At 38.9% G+C, this 27,564-nt stretch overlaps 1 protein-coding gene across 2 annotated transcripts; it reads left to right on the top strand.

Annotated features, from left to right (window-relative positions):
• The first annotated feature begins 215 nt into the window (after positions 1 to 215).
• Ankef1 (ankyrin repeat and EF-hand domain containing 1) lies at positions 216 to 27,019 on the top strand. 2 transcript variants are annotated; one of them, XM_004634299.2, is made up of 10 exons: positions 216 to 451; positions 6,220 to 6,613; positions 12,578 to 12,777; positions 13,511 to 13,660; positions 16,232 to 16,355; positions 20,435 to 21,257; positions 23,089 to 23,315; positions 24,479 to 24,642; positions 25,816 to 25,956; positions 26,784 to 27,019. In XM_004634299.2, the coding sequence occupies exons 2-10, from the start codon at positions 6,268 to 6,270 to the stop codon at positions 26,940 to 26,942; spliced, it is 2,334 nt and encodes a 777-aa protein (XP_004634356.1). In that variant the 5' UTR covers positions 216 to 451; positions 6,220 to 6,267; the 3' UTR covers positions 26,943 to 27,019. The 2 variants fall into 2 exon arrangements, with proteins under 2 accessions (XP_004634356.1, XP_023574375.1); XM_023718607.1 differs by lacking the exons at positions 216 to 451; positions 6,220 to 6,613 and adding an exon at positions 9,572 to 9,599.
• Positions 27,020 to 27,564: the final 545 nt, after the last annotated feature.

Below are 27,564 nucleotides of genomic sequence, written 5' to 3' on the forward strand. Positions count from 1 at the left end.
CAGGTCATGGGACAGGAAGATGGATGAAGGGTGGAATTCTGCAGAGAGTGCCTTTTTGGCTCTCTTGGGAGCATGGGTGAGGCCCCTGGCCTTTAAGGGGAGCCCCGCCCGACAGCGCACCTGGTTGGTTACCTGGCAACTGGGCCTGGCGTGGCCGAAGCTCACAATCGGCGGGGTCTCGGGGTCCCCGCCCCGCCCCTGCGTGGCCAGGCCGCACGCTCACCGGTTGCGGCCCGGGACCCATGGACATGCGCGCCCTTCCCTGCTGCGCCCGCACCAGACGGCCCTCTCTGCTCCGAGAGACGCCGATCAGTTCTGGGCGCCCAAGCCGGACTGCCAAAGGTCGCGCCGAGCGACAGAGAACGAGCCAGGCCGTGGGAGACGCCCTCACGGGCCCACAGGCATTGTTTCCCTGAGATCCGAGGCGCACGATCGCCCCCAAGATTAAGAGGTGAGATTAGCGCCTTGGTTTTGCCTTGCAGCCTTTGAAATTAAATGTCTGCCCAGTGCTGTTCCCTCCAGATTTTTCTAACAAAACTGAAAGGCACGGTAGAGAACCCCCAGAATGTAAACTGTGGCTTATGGGTAATCAGAAATCCACAGAGGCTTTAATTTATTCACAGCAACCCTGTACCGTGGGACTTTGCTAACGAGTATTTTGCAAGATTCATCACTTTTCCTTTTCATCCACCCCATGAGATAAGTACTACGTGACCCCCAGATCGCAGAGGAAGAAAATGAGCTACAGACTAGGTGGGTTACCAGCCCAGGTACAAGCAGCCAGTTGGCACCAATACCCTGTAGAGGAGAATGAGTAACGGTATATTCTCCCCTTAAACTTGCACCTTTCTACTACAGGGCTGTGGGCCTCCTCCATCTCCCTTGCTAATGAACCTGCGGAGTCTCAGACTCTTTTGAAAATTTAATGAGCTCTAGGAGTCGCTCTTCCTAGAGGAAAAAGTACATCTGGCTTTATGCATTCTCACAGGCTTTAATGAAATTCCAGAGCTTTCAGATCCAATCATGAAACTCAAGTTAAGACATTCTGTTTCCTCTGAAATTCCATCTAGATGATCAGTGCATGCACATCAAGGTAACCCGGGGTCTTGATACCTAGAGCTAGTGAGCAAGAACTCTCTTTGTATTTCCAGGTTTCAGGAAGCTCTAGGAGTGAGTCTTAGTAGTTGATAGTGAAGGATGGCACAGAATGTTGCTCTTTCCTTGCATTAACTGGGAGAGGTATAATCCGTAATAAACTGACTCCCAGACTGCTGGTTTCTTTGTCGTCACTTGATTTCAGAGTGTCACATGCTGCCAATGCTTTTGCTTGGGATGAATGACATCAGAGACAACATTGAAGTCTCTGATTAGGAAGTCTGCGTCCTCACAAATGAGGTGGCATTGATTCAGTACAATCAATAAGCTATTTAGTCATATCTTATCATATGCAATAGGTGACATAGGTACATATGCAATAGGTGACATAGGTACATATGCAATATGTCACTGCCATAAACAGCAGCTGAAATAAATGTCACCAAGTCATGCAGCAAAGGTCAAGAGGATAACTCAGGCAACCTCAAGGCTTCCCACAGAGCCTGTTTATACAGTGAGTTAGCAATCTGCCCTGTTGGGTTTGCAGTCCATCATGCATTATAAGAAGATAGGAAGGGAAGAAAGCAATGACAGAAAGTAGGACATGGAAGCCATAAACCACACAACCATCACTGATATCCCCGCAGTGGTGCATACAGGGAAAACAGACGGAGGAGCAAAAATGGATAAGACAGCAGCAGGTTGGACTTCGGTGGGTGCTGTCCTGACTTCTCTGTCTCAGCTGCCCAACTACCACTGAAGGACTCTGCAAAACTCTCCTGTAGACCAGGCTCGGCCCTCTCTCCTGACTTCCTGAATTATATGTGACCTTGTGGATTCTAACTCAGCTGCCTCAAAATTTACTGTCTACACTAACCTGAGCAGTATGGAACCCTGCAGGAACATCCTGGCTCAGACATAAGTATGCAATAATTCAAATAAGGAATGTGACAGTTTTTTTGGTTCCTTATTTTCAAAGATTTTAACTTTTGGTCTTAATTTAATGAAAAAAAATATTTATGGAATGCCTCACCTAAATCAGGTTTTAGGTTACAGAGAAGTAATGTTAATATTTGCAAACTGAAGTTTCTGTTCCACAAAGGATAAATATGACCCAGTGCTTGAGGGATGCAATGCACAAGTTGATTAAAATAGTTTCAGACAATAAGTGCTTCAGAGAAAACAAGGGGAAGAAGTAACATAGTGGCTGAAATTTAACAGCAATTCAAAGCAAAAAAGCACTCCCAGGCAGAAGCTACAGGAAGTGCAAACTTCCAGGGCAAAGGAAGAAGATCTTGTTCATAAACAGAAAGAAAGGGTAGGCGAGATAGCTCTGTGGTCTAAGCACCTGGCAAGCGCAAGGACCCAGGTTTGATCCCCAGTACCACATGTCCTGCAGTCCCCAGAAACATTGGCACATCTTGCCAGCCACCACAACGGGGCGTGGTGACGCACACCTGTAACCCCAGCACTGGGGAGGCTGATATAAGAGGATCACTACAAGTCTGAGCTGCATAGTAAGACCCTGTACCAAATAAATAAAAGATTAAAAAAGAAAGAAAGAAAGCCAGTGTGGCCAGTGGCCAGAGATCACTAAATCAGGGTGAGTAGGGTGAACTAAGATCAAAGGGTAGGGAAGAGTTCTTCCTAGGTCACAGCATTTGGGTTTGTTCTGACTACAGCACAGAACTTATCAAGCACATTTAGAGCACTTTTGGTTCCAAAGGTAACATTCTACATCTTGGTAGGAGTTTCAGCTACATGGGTGTGTGTATTTTTCAAACAAATGAGGTGGCACATTTAATACTTATGTACTTTATTATATGTTCAAAATATTAAAAAGAAACATGAATATACTACTGAACTCCAGGTAAGTATGTGTAAGTGGGCATATGTCTGCAGTTTATTGAGAAATCAATCCAAAAGAAAGCACTGGATTAATGGATAAAGGGATGGATAGATAGGTGATAAAGCCAGTCAGCTATTCTTGGTAAGATCTCAGCGGTAGATGCACAGCTTTTCAGTACACCCTTCATGTTTAAAAATATGCTAAAATGTTGGGACTGAACCCTGTTGGGTCTTATCTGATCAACACTTTAAAATATTTTTCTCTCTTTGGCGCATCTCCCACGAGACCGAAGACCATTCTTAGCACTCAGACTGTCGACATTCCAGAAAATGTTGACATCACTCTGAAAGGACACACCATTACTGTGAAGGCCCCCCTGAGGAGCCCTGCGGCGGGACTTCAACCATGTCAATGTAGAACTCGGTCTCCTTGAGAAGATAAGAAGAGGCTCAGGGTTGACAGATGGTGGGGGAACAGAAAGGAGCTGGTGACCATCCGCACAATCGATAGCCATGCACAGAACATGACCAAGGGGGGCCCTCTGGGCTTCTGTTACGAGATGAGGTCTGTGTGTGATCACTTCGCCATCAATGTCGTTATTCAGGAGAATGGGTCTCTTGTGGAAATTCGGAATTTTTTGGGTGAAGACTACATTTGCTGAGTTCATATGAGGGCAGGTGTTGCTTGCTTAGTTATCTCAAGCCCAGAAAGATGAGCTAATCCTTGAAGGGAATGACACTGAGCTTGTTTCAAATTCAGCTGCTTTGACTCAGCAAGTCCCAGGAGTCAAAAACAAGGATGTCAGACAGTTTTTGGGTGCTGTCTGTGTTCCTGAAGAGGGAACAGTTCAGCAGCCAAGTGGGTAAGACCCAAGAGTTAATCCAGCCACAGAAGCAAGCTCCTGGATTGTAAAGCCGGTCTGTGATATTTTAATGAGACAATACAAGATCTTTATTGAAAAAAAAAACATATTTTTCTCTTTGGAGGATGAAATATGTTGGCTTGTTGTGGAAGCAGTGAGACAGGTTAGAAGGCTGTGGCAATGCTTCAGTCTAAGATAGCAGCAGCACAGGAGTGTTAGGATGTATCTTGGAGGCAAATGGATGCAGTTTTTCTGGATGTGGTTCCTGCTGAATTTAAAGAGTCCATGAGGGAAAGAAAAACTGGAGGATCACTCTGGTGTTCACCTGAGTAAGTGGTTGGAGGTTGATGCCATTATGAGAAATTGGGGGAAATGGGGAAAAGGATGGTGACAGCAAATGCACAGTGACACCTCCTGCTCTCCCAGCCACTCAGAAAGTTAACACTGGAAGGTTGCACATGCGACAAATCAGGGAAACTTAGCAAGACCCTGTGTTTGAAACAAAAAGTGTTTTAAAGATTTTGTAGCTTGTTGCAAAGGCCTTAGGTTCAGTCTCCAGCACCGAAAACAAAGGGAACTTGGAGTGTAGCACAGCAGTCCCTGGGCTTTGCATTACTTGGGAAAACTAAAAGCAAACGAAAGAAAAAGAACTCTACTCTGGATGTGTTATTTTTGACATCCCTATGAGAATGAAGGACAGACAGTGAATATACAGCCTTGGGTGATACTGAATATTGAACTCAGGGAATGTTGAACTATATTCCTACCCCTTATTAGTTTTATTTTGAAGCTAGGTCTTGCTGCCTTGCCCACATTGTCCTTGATCTTATGATATTCTTGCCTCAGCTTCCCAAGTAGCTGAGATTACAAGAACACAGCCCCACGCCTGGCTAAATATATCACTTTTGAACTCTGGGCAGTCAGCAATGCCTGTATAAACTTGAGCGTAAACGATCAAAACCTGGAAATTGGGTGGAAGGTCAGGAGATGGGCTGAGCCACCAGGGGAGTTACTGAAGATCAGACAGAGTTCTGGCAACCTGGCCCTGGGCACTGCTACAGTGAGGAACCGCATAGAAAAGGGGTGCTAGCAATGGATATCTAGGACGAGTGGGCGGTGCTGTAGAATAGAAACAGCCGTGAAGACTGACTGGTTGCCCAGAGAAACAGCTCTAAAGAGGGAGCCAGTAGTCGTCAGTGCAACTCACTGCTGTGCAACTCACAGCACAGGTTTGTGCTGGCAGATGTTACAGTAAGATAGAATCTTTGCACCGCACATGTTGAGAACTCAGCTTCTGCCTGTGCGTGTAATGTGGAGTGTGACTTCTGGCGTGGTGGGACCCGGGGTAAGACTGATGCCACAGTCTGAGTTCCTTTCCCTCTTTCCAACATGTGCTTTCCCTGGAATGCCTACAATATAACCTGTAGCCCCACTCCATATCCCGCTGTTTGATAACGTTGGCAGAAATAGTCTTTTTTACATAGTTCTGGCAGAAGAATATAACACCTGATATCTGCCTTGAAAATATGCCTGCGCAATCTTGTGTACCAGGAGAGAGATGGTTCACTCCAAACAGCAGGGCCCAGGTCCCAGAGCCCTTCCCGTAAAGCAGCACAGAAGGGACAGTCTCATTCCCACTACCAAGCATGGCTGCCTCATATGATAATCAGTTCTTTCCCCAGAAACAAATAAAGGAAGTAAAGCAAGCTGGGTGTACCCACTATCCCCACTATGCAATCCAAAACTTTGCTTTTTTCATAAACAATAAAAGAAACGGAATTATATGCTAGAATGTGCATAATTTAATTGTGTATGAAAATTCATCATTTTCTTTAAACCTGTTTGAGTCCCTCCTTTGCACTTAGGATACTGTAGGAACCCTTCATCGCGCCTTTGGTATCTCCCAGCTCAGAAGTGTGTTACATAAAATAAGCACCTTGGAGTTCCATACATTGTCTGATCTTTCAAAACTATAAGGCTTTTGTGGTTTCTGCATGATGGGAAGCATAGTACAGATAGGAATCTTCCCAGGTGGGAACTTGCTGACTGTTCCCCTCCCTGTCTCCCTGGGTAAGATGGGAAAGCTGTTTGAAAGAGGGGTAGCTAGAGGAGATAAAAAATACTCACCTCACGAAATAGTATTGCTTATGATTTGTAAAATACTTCAACTTTATGCCAACTGAACATTTTTAAGTTTATATATAATATCAATTTTTTGAAATCAGTTGTAATAAACTGAGAATATCATTTCCTAAAAAAAAACAGCCACTTTTCCAAGGAATATATGCTTTAAAATACTTTTAATTAATAAAAATATACAATTAGCCCTGTGATACTGATTTCCATTTCTTTCTTTTTTTGTCGTGTTTTTTGTTTGTTTGTTTGTTTGTTTGTTTGTTTTTTGCTGTCATAGTTTTTGCTTTAGTCTGGAAAACAAACGTCTCTGAGAAGCTGGTCCAACATGGCTTTAGCAGATAAGAGACTTGAGAACCTGCAGATCTACAAAGTTCTTCAGTGTGTCCGGGACAAAAACAAGAAGCAGATAGAGAAGCTGACCAGGCTTGGATATCCTCAGCTGATCAACTTCACAGACCCCGTGGATGGTCTCAGTGCTCTGCACTTAGCCTCAGTGTCCAATGACGTCGATATGGTCACCTTTCTCCTTGAACTCGGAGCTCACCCTGATGTGCAAGACCATAAGGGCTGTACCCCAACCATGAGGGCTGCTGAGCTGGGCCATGAACTGTCAATGGAAATATTAGCCAAAGCAAAGGCTGATATGACCATAGTTGATAATGAAGGAAAAGGTAAAATATACCAATATTCTATCTGACAGGATGTAACTCTCTGTGTAGGAGATTGCCATAAAATGGATGTATGAGGGGAATTTTGTTTTGTTGTCCAAATTTAGAAGTAAATTATTTGTGGTTTTAAGTGAAAGGCTCTATTCTCATTCCTATACTGAAGGATAGTGATTCTTCATTATTTGCAAACAGTTTAGGTATATCTCAGGGAAAACAGTTCTGAGAGCTTTATCATTTAAAAAGAAAATTCAAATTGAACTGATCTTTAGTGGCTATTTTTAAATGAAGACAATTTTCAACATTACACATAATTGACTGTTATTAAATAATCATAATCACTTACTACAAAATATAAAATCCTGCTTAAAAAAAATTCCATACCTATTAGAAGCTTTAGTAGTACTAGACTCAGAACCCCAGACAAGCTTTATTCCTTCTCAATAGCAACCTGATATTAAAAAGGGACTTGCATTTTAGAATTTAAGAGGAGAAAGGTAGATTCTGGAATTAACTATAACTTTTGAGAATCAGTTGTTTTTCTCATACTGGAGAACTGAACCCAGTTTGAGAAAATACCCACACGGGGGAAATGCTACATTTCCAGCCCTTTTTCATTACTTTGAGATAGGATCTCCCTAAGTTGCCTGGACTAGTCTTGAACTTTTGATATTGCTATTTCAGCCTCCCGAGTAGCCAAGTAGTCTTCTAGGACAAGTGTTTACAGTATTTGGATATGACTTGAAATATTAGTCACAGCATTTGGAGGAGTATTCAGTTGCAAATACTTTCACGTCCTCTGTTCTCCTTAGCTCCGTGTCAAGACCACGGCCTGGAATTTCTTTCATAAATAACTTGAGGTTCAGGCAAGATCTGACCCCGCCTCAAGGAATACACCATGCTAAGTACCACCAGGCTTAATATAAATTGGTAGATTTAATCAGTTGTCCAAGAAAATTGTTGCAAGTGCAGTGCCGTTAATGTCAGCTTAGCACTGGGGAAATGAATCCCATTTTATAATGTTAATATTTTCGGACAGGAGCAAAGACTACTTTTGAAATTCTCTCCAGACTTGATATTTGACAGATGACTTGCTTAAAGCAAGAGTTGAGAGCAAAGAAAAGTTATTTAATATGACCATATATAGCACAATAAATTGCAGGTGCATTTAGAAGTCAAGTGTACTTTAGAAGATTAAATCTTAGAACAATAGAAGGTTCTGAAAGTTCTACACAGTACCATTCACCAAAGTGTGTGCCATGGGCCATGGAATCACTGGAAAGTTAAGAAAAGCTCCACACATGGGCTTAGGAGATAGCTTGGTGGTCTAAGCACCTGTCTGGAAAGCACAAGGATGCAAGTTCAATCCCAGGTACCACGTGCTGAGCCATCCTGCACTATGCTGGCCCTGAAGCCAGTGTGGTGGTGCAGGCCTGTAATCCCAGCACTGGGGAGGCTGAGATAGGAGGATCACTATGAATCTTAGCTGCATAGCAAGACCCTGTATCAGAAAAATAAATAAATAAAAAGAAATGCTCCATGCAGAGTGGTTCCACTGTTGAGTTGATTAGAAAATCATTTAATAAATTCAGACATGTTTCTTTGTTTCAGACCAAAGACGATAACATTTTTTCAAATTTATTTGACCATTAAATAGTTTTTCCACATGGCATCAAATATACTTGGAGTTTTAAAAAGTCAGTATTGAGAAACACTGCACTGGAGCACAGATATAAGTCACCAAAAAAATTGAGAAGTTTTATATCATAACGAGATCAAAATTATACATTTTTTTAAAAGTCAAATGAAAATATAAGACAAGCTCACCTAAATATTTGTAGCAGAGGCAACAGTCATATAATTAATGTTTATGCTCATTCAAATCACTATCAACCTTATTCTGGTTCTGGAAGATAAATATTGTGAAACAAGCAATTAGACAAATTCTATAGGAAAAATAGAAAACATGAAAGGAAGCCCTGTTAGTCAGTGCTGGGCGGTTCATGGTTGGCCTGTGACCCTGGTCTTTCCCCGTCCATTCTTGAGCCTGGCTCACCTTGCGCATCGTTGACTGGCAGATGCTTACTGTTTCGCTCATCCTATGGTATCGCTCTGCCGCAGGCCTCCTTTCTTGGTGACAGGTGTGGGACTCTGTGTACATTTGTTTTTAAAGGATAAGCAAACACTGAGCTAGTTACATGGATCTTTTAAAGGCTAGGAGATAACGCTGTACGCCTAAGCTGGGCCTACGTAGACTAACAGTTGTGTGTCATCATTACAAAATTCCCATTTCCTAAGTGTCTTAAAGAGGGCCTGAAAATTAGCCTTGTCTGATGATGCTTAGTTTGTACTTATTGTTATGTTGTGGCTGTTTCTGGCAGTCTTGCTGTCTATGTCCTGTTCTTTGATTTTCTATTTTCAACTATGTCTTCGATTGCCATCTTCCTTGCTGGGGGTGGGGAAGCTAGGGGTAAAATGCAGGGCCTTGTGGATGTTGGGCAAATGTTCTACCACTGAGCTGTATCCTCAGGCCCATCTTTCTTTGTTCTGGAGAACTGATCTTTATGTACATCTGTTTATATGAAATATATATTGGTTTTTATTTCATATAAGTTATATCTTTTAATTGTAATGATAAAATTCATCCACGTTAAATTTATTTAGATATCCCATCAGGTTGACTTTAGAACCGTCATTTATTTCATAGTATATAGATGCAGTGTACTTTTTTTCTTTTTATGTATTTGGTACAGGGTCTCATTCTGCAGCTCAAACTCATAGTGATCCTCCTGTTTTCAGCCTTCCCATCACTGGGATTACAGGCAAGCACCACCATGCCCAGTCTCAGTGGCCAGCTCAGCACACCTGGGGGGCGGGGCTGGTATAGCATGTGGTGCCGAGGATCAAACCCCCGTCCCTAGGCTTGCCTAAGCAGGTGCTTAGCCCACCAAGCTATCTTGCTGGCCCAATGCAAGGTACTTAATACATGAAGGTATTTATAAAGGCATTTTATATGGTCCATATATTCTTTGATTTATTTTATTCTATGTATTTTCTTCCTTTCTGCATTTTCTGTTTTTAGTTCTCTTGATGGTTAACCTGATACCTCTTTATATCCTTCCACATGTTCAAATTCATCTGGATTTGTTGCTCTCTTTTTATCAACACACACTTCAGCGTATAATGATTATATTTATTGTGAGGAATTTATCCAAGTGTGTAACATTTCTTAGGTCCTTCATGTCTCCTTCCCCTACTAGCCTTCCTTGCTGCTTCCAACTTTTGATCCCCTTCCCATTTGAAAAAGTTTCATTTATTTCCATTGTTTTCTTCCATTATCTCCTTTTTTAGTCTTTTTTCCCTTCCTTTGCTCCCTTCCACTTCTTATTCCCCTTCCCCTTTGAAAAAGATCTACTTTTTTTTTGCTGTTTATTTATATTTTGGGCTTCTCATATTAGAGAAAAGATATAATATTTCAACTTGTTTGCCTGGCTTATTGCACTTAACACTGAAAGTTAAAATAGTACAATAAACTTTCATCTGGTGTACCTCCCCACCACCACCCAAGTTTACGGTTGGTTTTAACCACTTATTTCAGTGATTCCTTTTATATGTTTAAATAATGCCTACCCTTTGCTTCATCTCCTTGTATTCAGTCTCCAGCACTGATTCTAAAAAAAAAAAAAATGTTTCTGTTCTCTGTCCTTTTCTTTCTTCCCTCCAAGTCTATGTTAAATTGCATTATTTCTACATTATAATGCATTTCAGTGTTCTTTTTTCTGTCTAGAATTCCTAAGGTGACTTGGTTTTATATTGAAAGAATTACTTTAGTCCATGTTTTCAGTTTCTGTATCGGTATACTGAGTTTTACCATGGAAGTACCTTGGTCCATTCATTAGGGCTTATGCCTGTGATTTCATGCACCCTTAATCTTCTAAATGTCTGGGGCTGGGGAGATGGCTCAGTAGAATAAGCACTTGCCTGGCAAGTGCAAGGGCCTGAGTTCAATCCCTGGTTCCACCAAAAAGAAAAATATGTCTGTTGTTGATTTTATGTATGACCAACAACTTGATTGGGTATAAAATTTTCCCATTTTATTCCCCAATGACATTGTAGAGATTCTTTAATTATCCTCTAGCATATAATGTTGCTGCAGCTGGCCTGACTTTTCTGTATTAAATATAAGCCAAAGTTTTGCCTGGATACTCATAGAAAACTTTATTTTCCAGGCTTTTTCTCAGTTTATCTTATTATTTGTTCTTAGTTTTTCTCAAGAACCTTTTAATCTTCAGATTTAGATTTTTCACTTTAAGAAAGTCTTTCATTATACCTCTATCTAATTTTTCAGCTCCCTTTGGCCTTTTATCACTGGAAACCAATTACATAGATGTTGAACCTTCTTTGTCTCTGTAGACTATTTCACCTCTTAACCCATCCCAATTACATGTGTCTTAGTTTTTTTTGCTTGTCCCTGACTGACTGCTGCCCTTTTATTTGCTTGTAATTTGACTTTCATTTCTTTGGTGAATTTTCTTCTACTGTTTCTTTACTAAACTCTTCGACTCAGTTTAATCTTTTCCTCCTATCCATCTTCTGTTTTCTTTAGCCCTTTTTGGTCTTGGTCTACTGCATGTCTATTTAACTTCTTTGTTAACATAAACAGACTTGATCGATAATTTTCCTTGATGTAACTTTCTAGAGTATACTTTGTACATGAATTTTGCTATCTGTTGCTCACCTTTCTGATTGTGTCTTTTTTCAAAGATCACATGCTAATTTCTTTTTACTCATTGTCCTTCTTTGGATGAAGCCTCCTTTTGGAGTGAGATTATGAGAAAGTCAATTTAGAGTTTGGTTGTTTACACAATACTTCAAAAACATTCTCTTTCAAAACTGTAACCAATACCTCTGATATATCATGCATTTCTGTTGTGAGTTATGTTGAGAGCCCACATATTACAGGTTTTAGTAGAGGAATTTAACATTTTTCTCTCTTTGGTAAAACAAATGATCTACCAAAATGGCAAAGACGATTGTCTTCTAATTTTCATCTCCTTTCTATTACATTGTGAGTCTGCTCTTTACAAATATGGGAGGCTGGGAAGCTAGGTCAACAGTCTTAAGTGCCTGCCTGGGAAGTGCAAGGACCTGGGTTCAATCCCCAGTACTGGAGGCCATGCCACCCTAAAACACCAGGTGCACTGGACACCAAAACCAGGTGTGTTGGTGCACACCTGCAATCCCAAAGCTAAAGAGGGTGAAACAGGAGGATAACTGTGAGTCTAAGCTGCATAGAAAGACCCTGCACCAAATAAATAAATAAATAAATTTTTAAAATGTTAAATACAGGTTCAAGACCTCTGGTGCATATAGCTCTGCATTTCTAAGGGATACTTGGGATATGGAATATAAAATTCCAGGGCCGACCAAATAGTTCAGCAGATTAAAATGCCTGCAAGCAGGCACAAGGGCCTGATTTGATTCCTGGGCCTGCCGCTCTGGCTCTGTCCCCGTGGCAATTGAGACTGGGCATGGTGGCGTGTGCCTGTAATCCCAGCATGTGGGAGGCTGTAAACAGGTGGATCACTACAAGTAGGATCTAGTAGTGAGACCCTGAACACCCTGTAGACCCTTCCTTAAAATACAAAATAATAATAATAATAATAATAAGTAAAAATAAAATAAAATGTCAAGTCTCAGGATTGCCAAGGACTCCCATGTGAGCATTGCAATCCTTCTCTAAACAGATCCTGTAATACTAAGTGGTAGCTATTTTTTACCTCAAAGATTTCCTCTTTTTCTGTCTTGGTGTTTTAGCTGATTTCAGAGGAGAGTCCAAGGCAGATGTGCCTTTGCTCTGCTATCTTTAGCTATATATGGGTTTCAAGTTACCCTTTTTTTCCCTAGCAGATTCAAATATGCAAATAGTTAGCTAATTAATTATTCTTTGGAAATTCTGCTTTTCTTCAGGCATTTTATTTTACTGCATCTTGCCTACTAAGCGGCATTATCGCTGTGCTTTGATTGCTCTTGAACATGGTGCGGATGTCAACAATTCTACCTATGATGGAAAACCAGTGTTCCTTAGGGCTTGTGAAGAAGCCCATGATATTAGAGAGATGTGCTTGATGTTTTTGGAAAGAGGAGCCGATCCAAATGCTATCAACTCAGTATGACTATTCTTGCGACTATAAATACTTCTTTATTCATAGTATAATTTAGCTATAGTACAATTTTTGCATTTAAATATGGGGAAAATACCCTGTTAGCTTATAGATTTTTCAGTTTAACTCAAAATGCTTGAAAATTATATACTTTTATTGTGTTTGTATTGCCACAATTTTACAATCTATTTCTGAATTATGTTTGGAAAATTCATATTTATTGTACATAGTGTCAAAAATTCTTAAAGGTAGTAGAAACTGTATAACGGATGCCTGATAAAAATTTATCTTCTTGAAGCAAAAATATGTAGCTCTGCTGTTTCTCAGACACATTTCGTTTCCTTTCGGCAACTGGCTAATTTTGCTTACTTTTCTTATGATTGTCATTTCCTGATGATGCAAAAAGTAGATTTTCTTATTAGAAAACACCTGTGACCTTAGTTAGCACATCTTGGACCCTCAGCCTTCCCTTTTTACTCTGCTTCCTCTTCAAGAAATGCATGTTTTAGCATGTGAGCCTTTCTGATAGTCAGAGTAAGCTTAACTATTCTACATTTTAGCAATTAACCCGTTGTGTTTGATTAATGCTCCTTCATTGTAGGAGACTAACAAAACCAAGAAGAACTACATTTGTCAGTATAAGGTGAAAGTCAAATGAATTAAAACCATCTGTATACTGAGTATGTTGATTAATGTGACACATACAACATGAGCAACATTTGATCTGTCCCCTCTGCAGTCCACAGGTCGCACAGCTTTAATGGAGGCCTCAAGAGAAGGGGTGACAGAAATAGTCCGGGGAATATTGGAAAGAGGAGGTCTCGTGAATACATTTGACAACGACAGACACCATGCTGCTCATTTTGCTGCCAAAGGAGGCTTTTTTGATGTAATCATCTGCTCTTAACTTTTAATTTTGTTTCTAAAATTTTGTCCTTTTTTCCCCCAAATCTGTACATATCATTCAGGTTCCACTGAGAAAGAATTTTTCTCTGATATCTGTTTTGTAGTCATCTTCAATTCCCTCCAACCTCAAGTTTAGCTTTCACATCATGTTCTAGCTTTTTATTCAGTCTTATCTATTAGCTACTGTATTTACTAAATATTGTTAGTAATGTTTTTCTGTACATTTGACTATGATGGTTAAAAGTTCTGCCACCTGAGGCTCTGCTACTTTATGTCTTTGTTATGTATTAGAATTGTTAAATATCATTAATCTCATTTCGAAGAAAACAAGGCCACTACACTCCCATCTCCTTGTTAATCGTATGCATACAAATACACTTGAATTTTTAAGTCTAATGATACACCTGGATTTTTAAACCTAATTTAAACACTGCCCGATGTTTTAGCAAAGAATATCTCATAGATACAAGAACATCACAGAAACAAAGGAAGAATTAACAGTAACCTTCTTATTTTTTAAATAATTTTATTGAGAAATAGCAATGAGACAGCTTCAAAACCAACCAGTAGGACAGTTTCAATAATAAATACATTGCACGCTGTTGTTTCAGTGGTTATTCATTGTACAAGATGCAGACATGACATCCCATCCACAAACACTATTAGAACAAATCTTATTCATTGAATTAAAATAATGTAGCTGTATATCTATCCTATTTTGAGTGTACAGACACAAAATGATCATTCCTTTGTATCCCCTTTTTCTGTTTTGTCAGAGAAAGGTATTTCATTGTCATTTAAATATTGTACGTGTCTGAATTCAGCAAAATATTCAATGTAGTCCATTACGCCATAATTGTAGTGGGTCATCCACAGGACTGGAAATGTCAGAAGTTGTTGACCTGAGCCCTTTACAGCCCAGCATACCAACATGGCTTCACCCCTTATATCTCGTTTTTATACCTTTCTGCTGGATGGTTAAGACCAAGATAAAGTAAGACCTATGCAACAAGAGTTGTAGCTTTTGGCTCTGATAAGGTAGTCAAATCCCCTCAGGATTTATCCTGAGATCCTGTATCTCAGACTGTAGATCCTTTGTCTGTGTCAGTCATGTGGATGAGTCACCACCATTGCTTGGCCAATGTGCTCCCCATGAAAGCCTGAGAGAATGTTTTCTCTCCATGTGACTCTCCTTAGGCACACACTATGACATCAGTCACATTGCTCTGTGGCCCCATAATCTCCTTGATCAGAAAATTTGGGACACAACTGTGTTACAGGATGTTACAGTATAGGTTCTCCTACGTCCTGAGTCTTCACTGACCTATAAAGGAAAGGACTAAAATGTTGGCTGACCTTGCAGCCCTTCTTTTTCTCTAATTTTTGGTCTGCAAACTTAGGTTGTTAACCCTCCAGGAGAGAACCTTATTATTGCCCTACAACATATGCATTTGAATTTAACCTCACTATCTGTCTGAATATCAAACATCTTAGGCATAATGTGAAATAGGTATTTTCCATCAAGTATTGATATATTAAACTTTAAATCCCTCCAGAATATGAAGAAAAAAATTAAAAAATAAAATTCAAAAAATATGAATAAACAATTACATATTTTTGCACAGAAATTTAGAAATCTAAACATATACAGCATTGTAGCAGGACAGTCCTGTGACATTTTTTTTTCTTGTTTCTATTTTTCATTTGTTATCCTTTTCTTAAAAAAATATTTACTTCAGAGACAGTATGGCAATAATTGGTATGACATGACAAGCAGTATGTATTTAGAAGACCAGAATGACAGGCATTCCAGGCATGGCCCTACTATTACACATTGCTATCCTTAGTGCAGTTGCTTAGTTCACGGGTATCAGCATATATAGTTAGTCAGAGTGAGAATCCTACCAATTAACTGCTAGTTTCAAAGACCTGCTGATGTTTCTCAGGATCATTGCCTTACCTATCTTGTGCATATAAATGGCTTTGCCCCTGTCATGTTTCCCAGCATTTCTCCTTGCTTCTTTTCATTGTCTAATCCTCAAGTAACAGTAAACCTTTTTTAAAAATCTGAATTTCATTTGTCTTCACTCAGTTTTTCTGGAGATTTAATGTAACCGCCTTTGTTTCTCTCATGGACTCTTTTAGATGATAAAAGCATACTAATTAGGTCCCATTAAGTAAACAACCCACTCCCCTAATTTTTGCCATATTCTGCTTTCTGAAATATCTTCCACTTCCCCAAATGGCAGTGTCCCAGGTGAGCGAGGCTTTCTATTCTTTAGATCAAAGCTGTTTGATAGAGTGTTGAGCCACGATGCTCTATCTGAGCTGCACAATGCAGTAACCACATGTGGCCTTTGAGCTCTTTAAACATGGCTGATAGTACTAAGGAAATAAGGTTTTAATTGTTTTAAATTTACTTCATTTCCATTTGAGCTTTCAGAAGTCACATACTGTTAATAGATGCCATGGTGGCTAGTGTAGGTCTAGACGCTATTCCTTCTTCAGTGACCAACCACTCCGGACCTCTGCAATGCCCACTGCTTATTTGCAGATACTGAAGCTTCTCTTCGCGTACAATGGAGACTTGGGGATGATCGCGATGAATGGGAACACACCCCTTCACTACGCTGCCATGGGTGGCTTTGCCGATTGCTGTAAATACATAGCTCAGAGAGGTAAATTTTCTAATAATTTGGCACCTAAAGTTTTTATGGCTTACCAGTATCATACATGAGCAATTGGAGCCTGTTGCTCATCAGTTGTTTGGGTTTTTTTTTTTTTTCCGATATCAAATGACTAGTCATGGAGAGAAAGAAAATTGGAAATTTTTTCTTATACCATCTTCTGTTGAATCATGAAAGTAGTATCACAAATGATGAAAATCATTTTTTTTCAAAAAGTTTAGGTTATTGTTAAAAATCTGAGGGTGAGTGTTTTGAGAAAACTAAATATAAAAATGCTTCAATTGATTAAATTCTTTAAGGCGCCAACATCAATCAGAAAAAGGACAAAAATTGAAAATCAGTTCTTTTGGTGTAAAATTTTAATCATTTATTTTTAAAATGTTCTTTCTTGTTGACTTTCTGGATAGTTTCCAAATACAGAGGTCAATATTTGGGTGGGTGACATGAAATAAAACAAAAATTGTTATGGAAAATTATAAATGCAAAGCAGTATGTTTTAGAATTTCCTATAGTTTTTAAGTAACTATTAATTTAGGAATATAAACTATATTATGTATAGTACAGCATAATTAGTACCTTAAAATGAAAACGTTAGATAACTAAGTTGAAAGATGGATCAATCTGTTGTTTATTACCTATTAGTTGAATTTACATCAGAATTTTATTAGAAATGAAATTGCATTTTGCTGAATTTTACATTTTTTCCTGCTGTCAGAAATAGACAAGAACTAACTTCAAAAATAAGTATCTAATAAAACAGAGAGGGTGTTTTATTTTTCTGTCCTCTACATAAGCAGAGAATTTTAGAAGTTACCAGGACCTAAGGATCACACACTAACTATTGATACATATGACTAACAGGACTCTGTGACTAAGAGAATAATAGCTGATCCATTTTTACTCTTATAAATTTATAATTTCTCCCTTTCCACACCTATTATAAGCCCTTTTAATAGGTAAAGAAGAAAAGTATACTGTATATAATTTTTGTGCTCTCTGTCTTATTGGTCTTACTTTCAAGTTTTTCTACTATTAGCAATTTATTCTGAAATGCCATTTTAATATTTTATATTTCTAAAAATATATAATCTTCCCAGGTTGAGACAAGTTGTTTCAACTTTAACATGATGACTTTATCATAATGGAACAAATATCACTACACATATACTCAAACTTTGATGTATTCTTGGGATACAGTCACAAAAGGCACATTGAGAAGCAAAAGGCCAGAACTTGATTCATACATAACACCCTTGACCAATGACATAGAAAATATCTGTCTTCCTGAAACTATTTTTAAATCAAATGTCTGCAAACATTTTGATATCTATAGAGTGTTTGGAAATACTAATCCATCACCAGACCCTATAGGGGTGACCAATTCCATAACAGAAGTGTTAGTACCAGCTATATTTCAATCTTTAGACTCCAATCTAAGGCTCTCAGAGTAGCCAGAACCAATTAAAACTGAAACCCTTATGTGTGCAAAAATGCCCTGGGTTTAGTTTCTTCTATGTTTAAATGTAAAACAAAGGGCCGGCCAGATAGCTCAGCGGATTAAAGTGCCTGCACGCAGGCACAGGGGGATGGGGTTCAATCCCCAGGCCTGCGGAGCTGGGCCTGCCAAGCTGGCCCTGCCCCTGGGGTATGCTGAGATAGCAATGGAGACTGGGTGTAGTGGCACACCCCTGTAGTCTCAGCTCTTGGGAGGCTGTAAACAGGTGGATCACTATGAATCTGATCTAGTAGTGAGACCCTGAACACTCTGTAGACCCTTCCCTAAAAATACAAAAATAAATAAATAAATAAATAAATGTATAACAATTGTTCTGGCTGGATTGTTTTTCTATGAAAAAATTTCTTGTTCAGTATCTTCTTCTGTCAGCACCTGGTTCTGCTATTGGAATACTTTACAGCTCCCTATGAGCCATGTGAGATCCTCACCCAAGGCAGACCAGGGCAGTCTCCAAGTTGCCTCAAGAGAGATTTCCTCCTTTAGGGACTTTGGCTCCCTGTGTCTTACAGCATTAGCCAATGGAAAGCTGAGCTTCCTTAGTATGGAGGAACCTAAATGGTGGAGAGAAAGAAAGGGTCTTTATTTACAATGAGGGATTGGCCCTCGGACTTCCAAGGATACCAAACTCCAAGGTTGCCCAAATTACTTATCCAGAGTGGGACAGTGTGTGTATGTAGCCTACTTACATCCTTTTGAATACTTTAAATCATCTCTAAATTATTTACAATACCTAATACAGTATAATGATATGTAAATAGTTATCATATTGTCAGTCACAGGGAAAAACTTCTACATACTTCAATAGATGCAATTTTCCCCAATATTATGTATCATTAATTGGTTAGATTTCTGGGAGTAGATCTTATAAATAAGGACTGACAATAATAATTACATAGAAGGAAATGGAAAAAGTGCCAAGGCTGAAAAGGCAAAATGCATTCAGGTCTTACTGACCTGCTGAATGTTGTGGGGTTTTATTCACACAAAGTTTCCAAACTAAGAGGGAACCAGCAGGCTATAAGGAGCTACACAATCCTCAATCATTGGAGCTGCAGTGAACATAAAGGAGTGGCTTGAATGGAGCTAGAGAAAACCCGAGACATGCTGAATAAGAATAAATAGTGAAAACAATAGTGTTCAAATTACTAAGGAACTGTGCTATGGGATTGCTATGAGTTTTTATAATTGAGACCATTTTCAGGGTTTCCTTGCCAGTAAGTCACTACTCTTAAAACTGGCTGATACAAACTTTTATAATCTTCACTGTCTAGAAAAACATGAGTAATATATTTTTTTCTTCCTCTCCCTTTGGTTCTGTGGGTTTCTTCTCTCAAACACACAGAAGTAGAACTGTATCATGAACCTTATTGTATCTATCAAGGCAAGGATCTGTTTGACAAGGAACAATATTATAAAGTTCTGAAACATGTTCTATTTCTGCACAGTTACCTGCGCGCATTTGATTTCTAGCATTACTACTGGATATCAATCATTTCTGAGTATTTGATGTTGGCAAAACAGTAGATAAGCCTTTTTCTATACCAAAAACACCAGAAAGAGCTATTTCATAGAATGACTTATTCATATACATAATGGATTTCTAATGTCTCAAGACCCCTTACAGATGATACAACCTTCTTCCAAGCCCTTAAATAGATTCTCTGATACATTGAGAAAAGTTTAGTTCTTTGGGGAATATTTACAAATAATGTTGGTCTGGGGCTGGGGAGATGGCTCAGTGGAATAAGTGCTTCTCTGAGGAGCACAAGGGCCTGAGTTCAATCCCCGGTTCCGCCAAAAAATAAATAATAATAACAATAATGTTGGTCTTGTTACAGACTCAAAAGTAACATGAATTTTGATGTATAATTTGTACAAAAATTTAAAAAACTAGAATTCTAGGATTTGATTAACAAATTAAGATTTCCTCTGTTAAAGTAGCTCATATGACTTTTCCACAAAATATCAGATTGGCATAAATTGCCTTACTCCAGTGGGGAAAACATAAAATATTACTGAAGACCATGTGCAGATTTATAATCTAAATCACTCAAGAAAAAGCAACTATTTTTGAGCATTCGGAGCCCATAAAGTGCTACTTAAGTTGTCTGCATCTAGATTCTTCTTCCCAAATGCCAGTGTAACCTCTCTGTTTTTCTGTTGGCATAAAGTTTCCTCAACAAGAACCCCAGGTGATATTTGTACGCAGCCACAGGTTCTTGCTGCGTAGGTGAAGGGACCTTTTCATATTTACATATTTACATTTTTGTCCAAAATATCTATTTACATAGAGGAATAAATAGGCCACTCTTTTGTGAGTGGACAAAGATCTTAAACTTATCATCGTCAGGATTCACCAAAGTGAAACCCACAAGAAAAGAAATTGCAGCTTAAGTATGTAATTATAGTAGCTAAGTGTGCTCTTCTGTGTAGAAGATTTTAAGACAAACTTCTGATGAATCCTCAAGTTTAATGAACCAATTGCATGAGGGTCATTTGTAGGGCCATAAGGATGCTGTGATACCTTTGTTAATAACAGTGCTTCCTGTTTTAGGATGTGACCTGAAATGGAAGAATTTAGACCACAAAACACCCCGGGCTTTGGCAAAAGAAGGTGGTTTCAAAGTAGCCAGCAAAGAAATTCGTCGAGCGGAGCGAATTGCTAATAAACTGGCCAAACCAGGAGCCAAGAATCCTAATCCACCCTGGGCCCTCAGACTGCATGACTGGTCTGTAGAACATGAGACTTTTCTTAAGGAAATCTTCTCATTTGTGGACAGGGGTGATGGGTCAGTGTCCAAAGAAGACTTTGTGATGACCTTGGAGGAGAGGCAAGAGTATGCCAGCTCTGAACAGCTGTTTTCCATAGCTCAACTTCATGAAAAAACCCGGGGAGGAGGCGTCAACATTAGTGAGTTCTTTAAAGGAACTAAATACCTAAACAAGGCTTTTGTCTTGGGATCTTATGGAGCTAAGAAAAAGAAAAAAGGAATGGGCAAAAAGGGAAGAAAGGGCAAGTTTGTGATACCTCTTCCAGTCTGTGTTATTCCTGAAGACGCATTTCCACACCGGTCAGATGGTGGGCCTCCCTATTACATGATTGAAACCTATCAGAACGTAACTGATTGCAGCCGGTTCAACCAGGACCACCCACCAGAACATCCCATGCAGGATGATTCTGCTTGGTACATTGATGATCCAGGGAAGGTCTTTTCAAATATTAATTTCATCACTAAGGCAGGAGACCTGGCATCTTTGAAAAAGGCTTTCGAATCAGGAATACCTGTGGATATGAAAGATAAATATTACAAGACACCACTAATGATGGCATGTGCAAGTGGAAATATAGATGTGGTCAAGTTTCTTCTTGAAAAAGGGTATGTTTTTGGTCCAGTGAGGTTAAATTTGTATGAGTCCTTACCTTTTAAGGAAACAAAAGAAGCCATAAGAAACATACAGTTCCAGGAATTTTTTGTAGTGTAGAAGGTACTTTTTTAGCAAATCTTACAGTAAATGGATCTGACAGGAGAATCCAGGCTAATGAGAGTGTAGCGTTGTTTTAGCACAAAGATAGCTTGCCAGTAACCATTACGCACAAAGCGAAGGCCACAGGTTCTCTTTTTTTTTCCATAATTTTATTGAGATACAAATAGCAAAGAGACAGTTTCAAACCAAATTGGTAAGACAGTTTCAATAATTAACACATTACATACATTCTTCCTAGTGGTTAATTGCTATACAAGATGCGGACATGATATCCTATTTACAAACACAATTAGAACAAATCCCTCTGTTCATTAAGAGAATGTAACTATATATCTATCCTAACCACTTTGAATACACAGATACAAAATGGACATTCATCTGTATCCCCCTTTTTTTTGTTAAGTTCCGTTATTTGAATATTATAGGTATGTGAACTCAGCAAAATATTCTAAAAGAGTTCAGTAGTCCATAATAGTATTGGGTCTTCCCCTTCACTGGCAATGTCAGAAATTGTTGACCTGAGTCCCCTAAAAAAATGGCAGAAGGATTTTTTTTGGGTGGGGGGCTGGCTCAGAATGCCTTCAGGGCATGTCTGACTGGCTGGAGATGTGGGGATCCAACCACAGCAACCCTGAGGCTGACTGCTTTGTTGAAGCAGCCACTTAAACAACTGAGCTAAGGGGCAGGCCCCAAGCCACAGGTTCTTGCTGCGTAGGTGAAGGGACCTTTTGATTGGGCATTGCTGACTTCCTGTGAGGGCTAGGACAACTCAATTTGACCTGTATCCTACCTGGATGATAGGGAGTCACTTTCTAATCTGCCTCTTGTTTATGAGGGTCTCAACAAATTTAAACAAATGGGATGCTGACCACAATGAATAAGGACAGATTTTGGTCACTCTGTCATGTAGTATCTACCTCAAAGAGGGCAAGTTCATTTTTGGCTTGCTTTCAGCTATCTTTAAAATATCAAAACAGGGCATTTCCACTTCTTTCTTTACTAAAATAATTAATTGTGTCTAATTTCTTCTACCATAGTTGCATAACCTGGACATTTTTTTTTAACATTTCTGTGTCTTGGCTTGCTCATGTAATGAGGGACTCATCTCAGAATTTGTTAACAATTAAAGCAGTTAAAATATGAATAGCATTATCTGGCACAGTAATTGTGTATCTAAAACTAGACATTAAAGCTGTTATTACTCAAATGTTAAACACTCAAATTTCTGTATTACCAAAAGACACGTAAAGCAGCTAAAGAAGCTTGAACTTTTGCCAGTAAAAAGCTAACAAGGACTAAAATTTTAAATAATATATTATAATGCTTAGATTTCTAATAATGAAAACTCATTTAAAAATTCATAACATTCAGAGGAATAGATGCAAAGTGGAATAATAAAACATGTTTCTGTCAGTTTTGATCTCTACTGGATTGAGTCTTCTGGTTTTCCTTTATTTTAAACTTTGCGAAACCATAATCTCTAAGATCTAAATGCTGTTCAAAGCTAAGCAAGATCAGTGTCTACAAACAAAGGAAGTTAAGACTGTCAAATAATGTAGAAAAAATAGTTTGCAGGAAAAATTATGACAGACTTTACTCAGGGCTCTCTGGCTTATAATGTAAAACTTGGTAAGCTATGTGTGAAATTTCACGTGGCCTTTTTACTTTCCAGTGGTTGGAACCACTAAATTTTTCAGTTTGTGTATCGGTCTTGTTTTACAGAGCCAATGTTAATGCCACAGATAATTTTCTGTGGACTCCGCTGCATTTCGCATGTCATGCCGGCCAGCAAGACATCGTTGAGCTTCTTGTCAAGTCTGGAGCTGCAATCGATGCCCTTTCAATCAACAACACCACTCCTCTGAGTCGAGCTATCGAAAGCTGTAGAATGGATACTGTAAAATACCTACTTGATATTGGTGCTAAATTTCAGCTGGAAAACAGAAAAGGTATGTGTTCATATTTCTGATAGGTAGCGTTAGACAAAATGAGTTGATTTTAGATTCCAGTTCTCTTGCAGGGCTACATTTTCCCCTGGGCTATAGGTACAACTTCTGTTCAGTGTTCCAGATGTTTTGTCTAATACCTGGTGCCATCAAGAGCCAGTTCTTTGCAGTTCTGTCATGTGCTGATACTTTTATAAAGCACAATAAATTATGCAATACAAGAGGAAATGGAAAGAAACACAAAATAAAAACTCAAAATTCTTTTGGATTGATAAATTCAAACAATGAATTTTCAAATAAATTATTAAACTGATATAAAAAGTTCTAACCACTTAATTTCTGTACTAATTTCTTCATGGATCAGTAACTATTTGTTAGTTTGTGGACTTGTACCAACTTGCAGATCACATTTTGAGTTATCACTTTTAATTCCTAATAAGTGGCCATGGAGTCACTCTGTAAACTTTATGCACCTCTTAAACCTGGACTGAGCAATTCTTGAAGTGAAGCTTTCCTGCCTCTAGGAAATAAATAGGTGGCATACCTGATGCCATTAAGTACTATATAGGAAGATTAGAAGGGCATTTGAAGAGTATTTGAGCTCTTTATGTAAAGGTGTTTCCTTACTTAGAGCCCATTGCTCGTCTTCAAACCTCTTCCACTTCGGGCTGCCTCTGGTCACAGGTAATACTGCACCAGGTCTGCCTGGTGTTGTTACACAGAATGCAGCACTGAGACCTGTGTGATGTTATAGAGAACTGAATACCCTGCAGAAAGAAGTCTCTGCATGGACTGTGCTGACTTCTCAGGTAGAATTTGTGGAATTTGACTTCCCACATTATGAAAAGTGGAAGATAGGGTAAAATTATCACCCAAAAGGAAATATGTACACTGGGGAAAGCACTATGGTCTGTTATTTCCCATTCTCTTTTTGAGAAATGCAATTTAGAAATTAAGCAAAACAATTTTTATGCTAGTAAATGTGGCTTAAATCACAGGATTGGGATCTGGGTCTATAGTAGAAAATACCCATCTCTGAATTTACACATATCATTGGCTTTAATAGTCACCCTACCATAGGCTTAGAGATACTATGCTGATTTTTTTTTCCTACATGGTTACCCCAAAATCTTTTTTTCCTAACTCTGAATTTGTGTCTTAAACAGGGCATACTGCCATGGACATTGCAAAGGCATATGCTGATTATAGAATAATCGATTTGATTAAAGAAAAGTTAGATAACTTGCCTAAACAAGCAGAAAGTCAAAAACTGAAAGCCAAGCCACCCCTGAAAGCAAAGATGGAAGGCCCTGAAGTTAAAAAAGAAGAGGTAAAAAAAGGGATTGCCTACCCATTAATAACTATAACTCCTTAAAACTTTGTTGATGAGTAGAAAAAGTATTTACATTATTATTATGACTTGGCCAAATGTATACTTTCAGCACTGTGATATAGAATTTTGAAAAGGAATATCTAGGAAAAAATTTCTATTACTGAAGAGTCCAAAACATGTTCATTGCAAACAGAATCTGCACAAAACCCAAAAGAGTTCAGCAAAATGTAATTAGAATATTGAAAAAAAAAAACTGATACCGAATGTGTACATATTTGATCTTGAACTATACAGATTTGATGAGATGGGACCCAAAGAGGGAATGGAGTGGCAATCTTTATGAGGAACAAAAAGTAAAGCATTTTTCTTCATTTTGGTCTCATACCCATTGCCTACTTTCCTCTTCCCCATCAAGAAATTTTAATGAATTCCCTGAACTCTGTAATATGCCATCACTTGTAACTTGGATGTCTTGAAAAGTAACTCCACAAGGTTTAGCATGTACCTGAATGACCACTTCCAATAGTCTAGAGTACATTACCTACCTCTGAACTGCCAGCAGGAGTTGGGGTTTCTCCCCATGGGAATTATTGGGACCTCCAGCTGTTACCATGTGCAGGGCTTCCTAAGTATGTGTCTAGGCTGGAATCTTCTTTGAAGGAAACAGCAGATTCACAACAAGACAGAGGACAGGATGAAAGCCAAGGCAGAAAAGCTCTAATTCAATCAAACTGAGAGAAATTGGGGGACGTAGGCAGTAGGCACTACATCGGTAAAGGGATTGTAGGGAGCCAGCATAGAGTTGTAAACATGAAGGATGATAGTGGCAAGGAGCAAAGAGTCAGTCAACCAAAGCTCTTACTCTAGCCAGAATTATCATTTCAGAGGGTCCCATGCTTTTGTTTAATGAAAAGTCACAGGTGACAATGGGCATCTTGAAGATTTCCATGATCTGTGACTGAGAGGACTAATTAAGAAGAACTAAACAAAAGAGTAATTACTTCTCCTCACCCAAGCCTATAAAAATAGCCTACCCTATCTCAAATTATAACTTGTATAGTAGCACTTGTAGGTGTTTTCCCCCTTGGTTTGAGAATAAGTTGTAGAAAAACAGTATTAGGAAGTAAGCTCTTGTCATTTTAATTTTTAAGTTTTAAAAATCTTTTCTAGGAAGCACTTGCATCACTGTATGCTGTGCCAACTGTACCAACAGAAAAGAAGAAAAAGCGCAAAGATAATGTGGTTTATCTCAATTCCTTGATTACCAGTGGTTACACCAAGAAAATGAATATAATATTTAATCCTCGAAGGGTAAGCACCTTGGAAAGATGGCCATAGTGTGGTGGAGCTCATACTATCTTTCAGATGTTTCCTGTGTACATCATCCAAACAAAAAGAGTTTTTCTTTTAAGTCACTGTCTGCAGGAGGCCTTTACCACTATCTGGTTCTCTTTGTTCCTATTTCTCACCTGACATCTAAGTTTACTTTAAAAGACTGGAGTCTTCTTTGCTCAGTGGTCTTCCCTACATCCCCCACTCACCAAGTTCCATAGCTTCTTATTCCTGGTACTTCTCAGATCCAACCCTCTTCTTCACAATCTTTACCATACTTGAGATTTTCATACTGATAAGACGGGATGTATTCAGTTAGCTACCCAAAACATCTACAAGTAAAGAGGTAAAGATATCTTTGGGAGCATACTGAAGAATCAATTCCTCCTGCTTTCACCTGCCACATAAAATACAAAGTAGTAACCCCGATGATCTTCGAGTTCTTTTGCTTTCTTGTTTTGATCTCCTAAAATGACTCACGTCTGGCCCACAAGTCACTGGTCAGATGAGTACCTGCAGTGCACTCTGAGTTCAGCCTGTTGGTCCTGACCTGAGGCAGAGGTGCTCACACCATCACTGATACTGTATAAGAGGGGAAAGAATGTTAAGATATGTGCAGAAGTAAATGTGATTATTTTATGTTAAAATTCTCAAAAACCTTCTTAGCCTGGGGGACATAACTCAGTGGTGTAGCATTGACCTAGTATTCACTTAATTAAAACTAATTAAAACTAAAACTTTTGGATGCCACCATATTCACTGGTAACCACACTCATGATTGCACTGGGTTTGGCTATTTATTTAAGGTTTGGAGCCCTGAAGCCACCACAGCAGAACTGGTCCGGAAACGGGAACTGCGGCGGGAAAGGTTCAGTTACGAAGTAGACTTTGAAGATTTCATGATGCCTTTTCAGAAGAACATCACAGAAAAAGCTGAAGCTTTGGAAGCTGCCTTGAAGAGCTAAATCATAGCAGTTTACCTTCTTGGGGTAAAGGCTTTGAAACCCAGGGACCAAACTTTGGAGAAAGTAGATAATCTCCATCAGAGCTAAATCCCATTACAAATTCCTTATCAAATATTTAGTTTTGCTTTAACAATTATTTATATTCTAATTTGAATGGCGAAGATAAACTGCAGTGACGAAGGAGACTATTTGGCAGTTAAGTATAAACTTGACTGTCAAAAAATTGACTAGAAGGACACTATTGTTCATTTAAAGATAATCTAATGAAAATGCTTAAGTTTTTCTTCTCCTCTTTAATTTCTTATGACTTTTTAAACCAATTGTGCATGCTTATATCTGGTCATCTAACCTAATTTGAGCCAACATTATGCTATATAACAACAATTGTTGAATTCCTATTATTTTGTTTAGTGAAATTCTATGTCATTTCTATTTTTTTTTTTTTTTTTTTGAGAGAGAGAGAGAACTGACAAAGGAACAATTTACTATTAGGAAAGAAGACCCATATGCAATTGTGTGAGAAAGGGTTTCTTTCCCACCCACTACTGTAAATGTGTCCTGGATGTGTTGGGCTGAATAAGCTTCCATTGCCCCTGGAGTTATTGTGACAGCCCCCAACTCC

This window comes from Octodon degus, unplaced genomic scaffold (genome assembly GCF_000260255.1).
Source record: "Octodon degus isolate 3935 unplaced genomic scaffold, OctDeg1.0 scaffold00060, whole genome shotgun sequence".
Taxonomy (NCBI): domain Eukaryota; kingdom Metazoa; phylum Chordata; class Mammalia; order Rodentia; family Octodontidae; genus Octodon; species Octodon degus.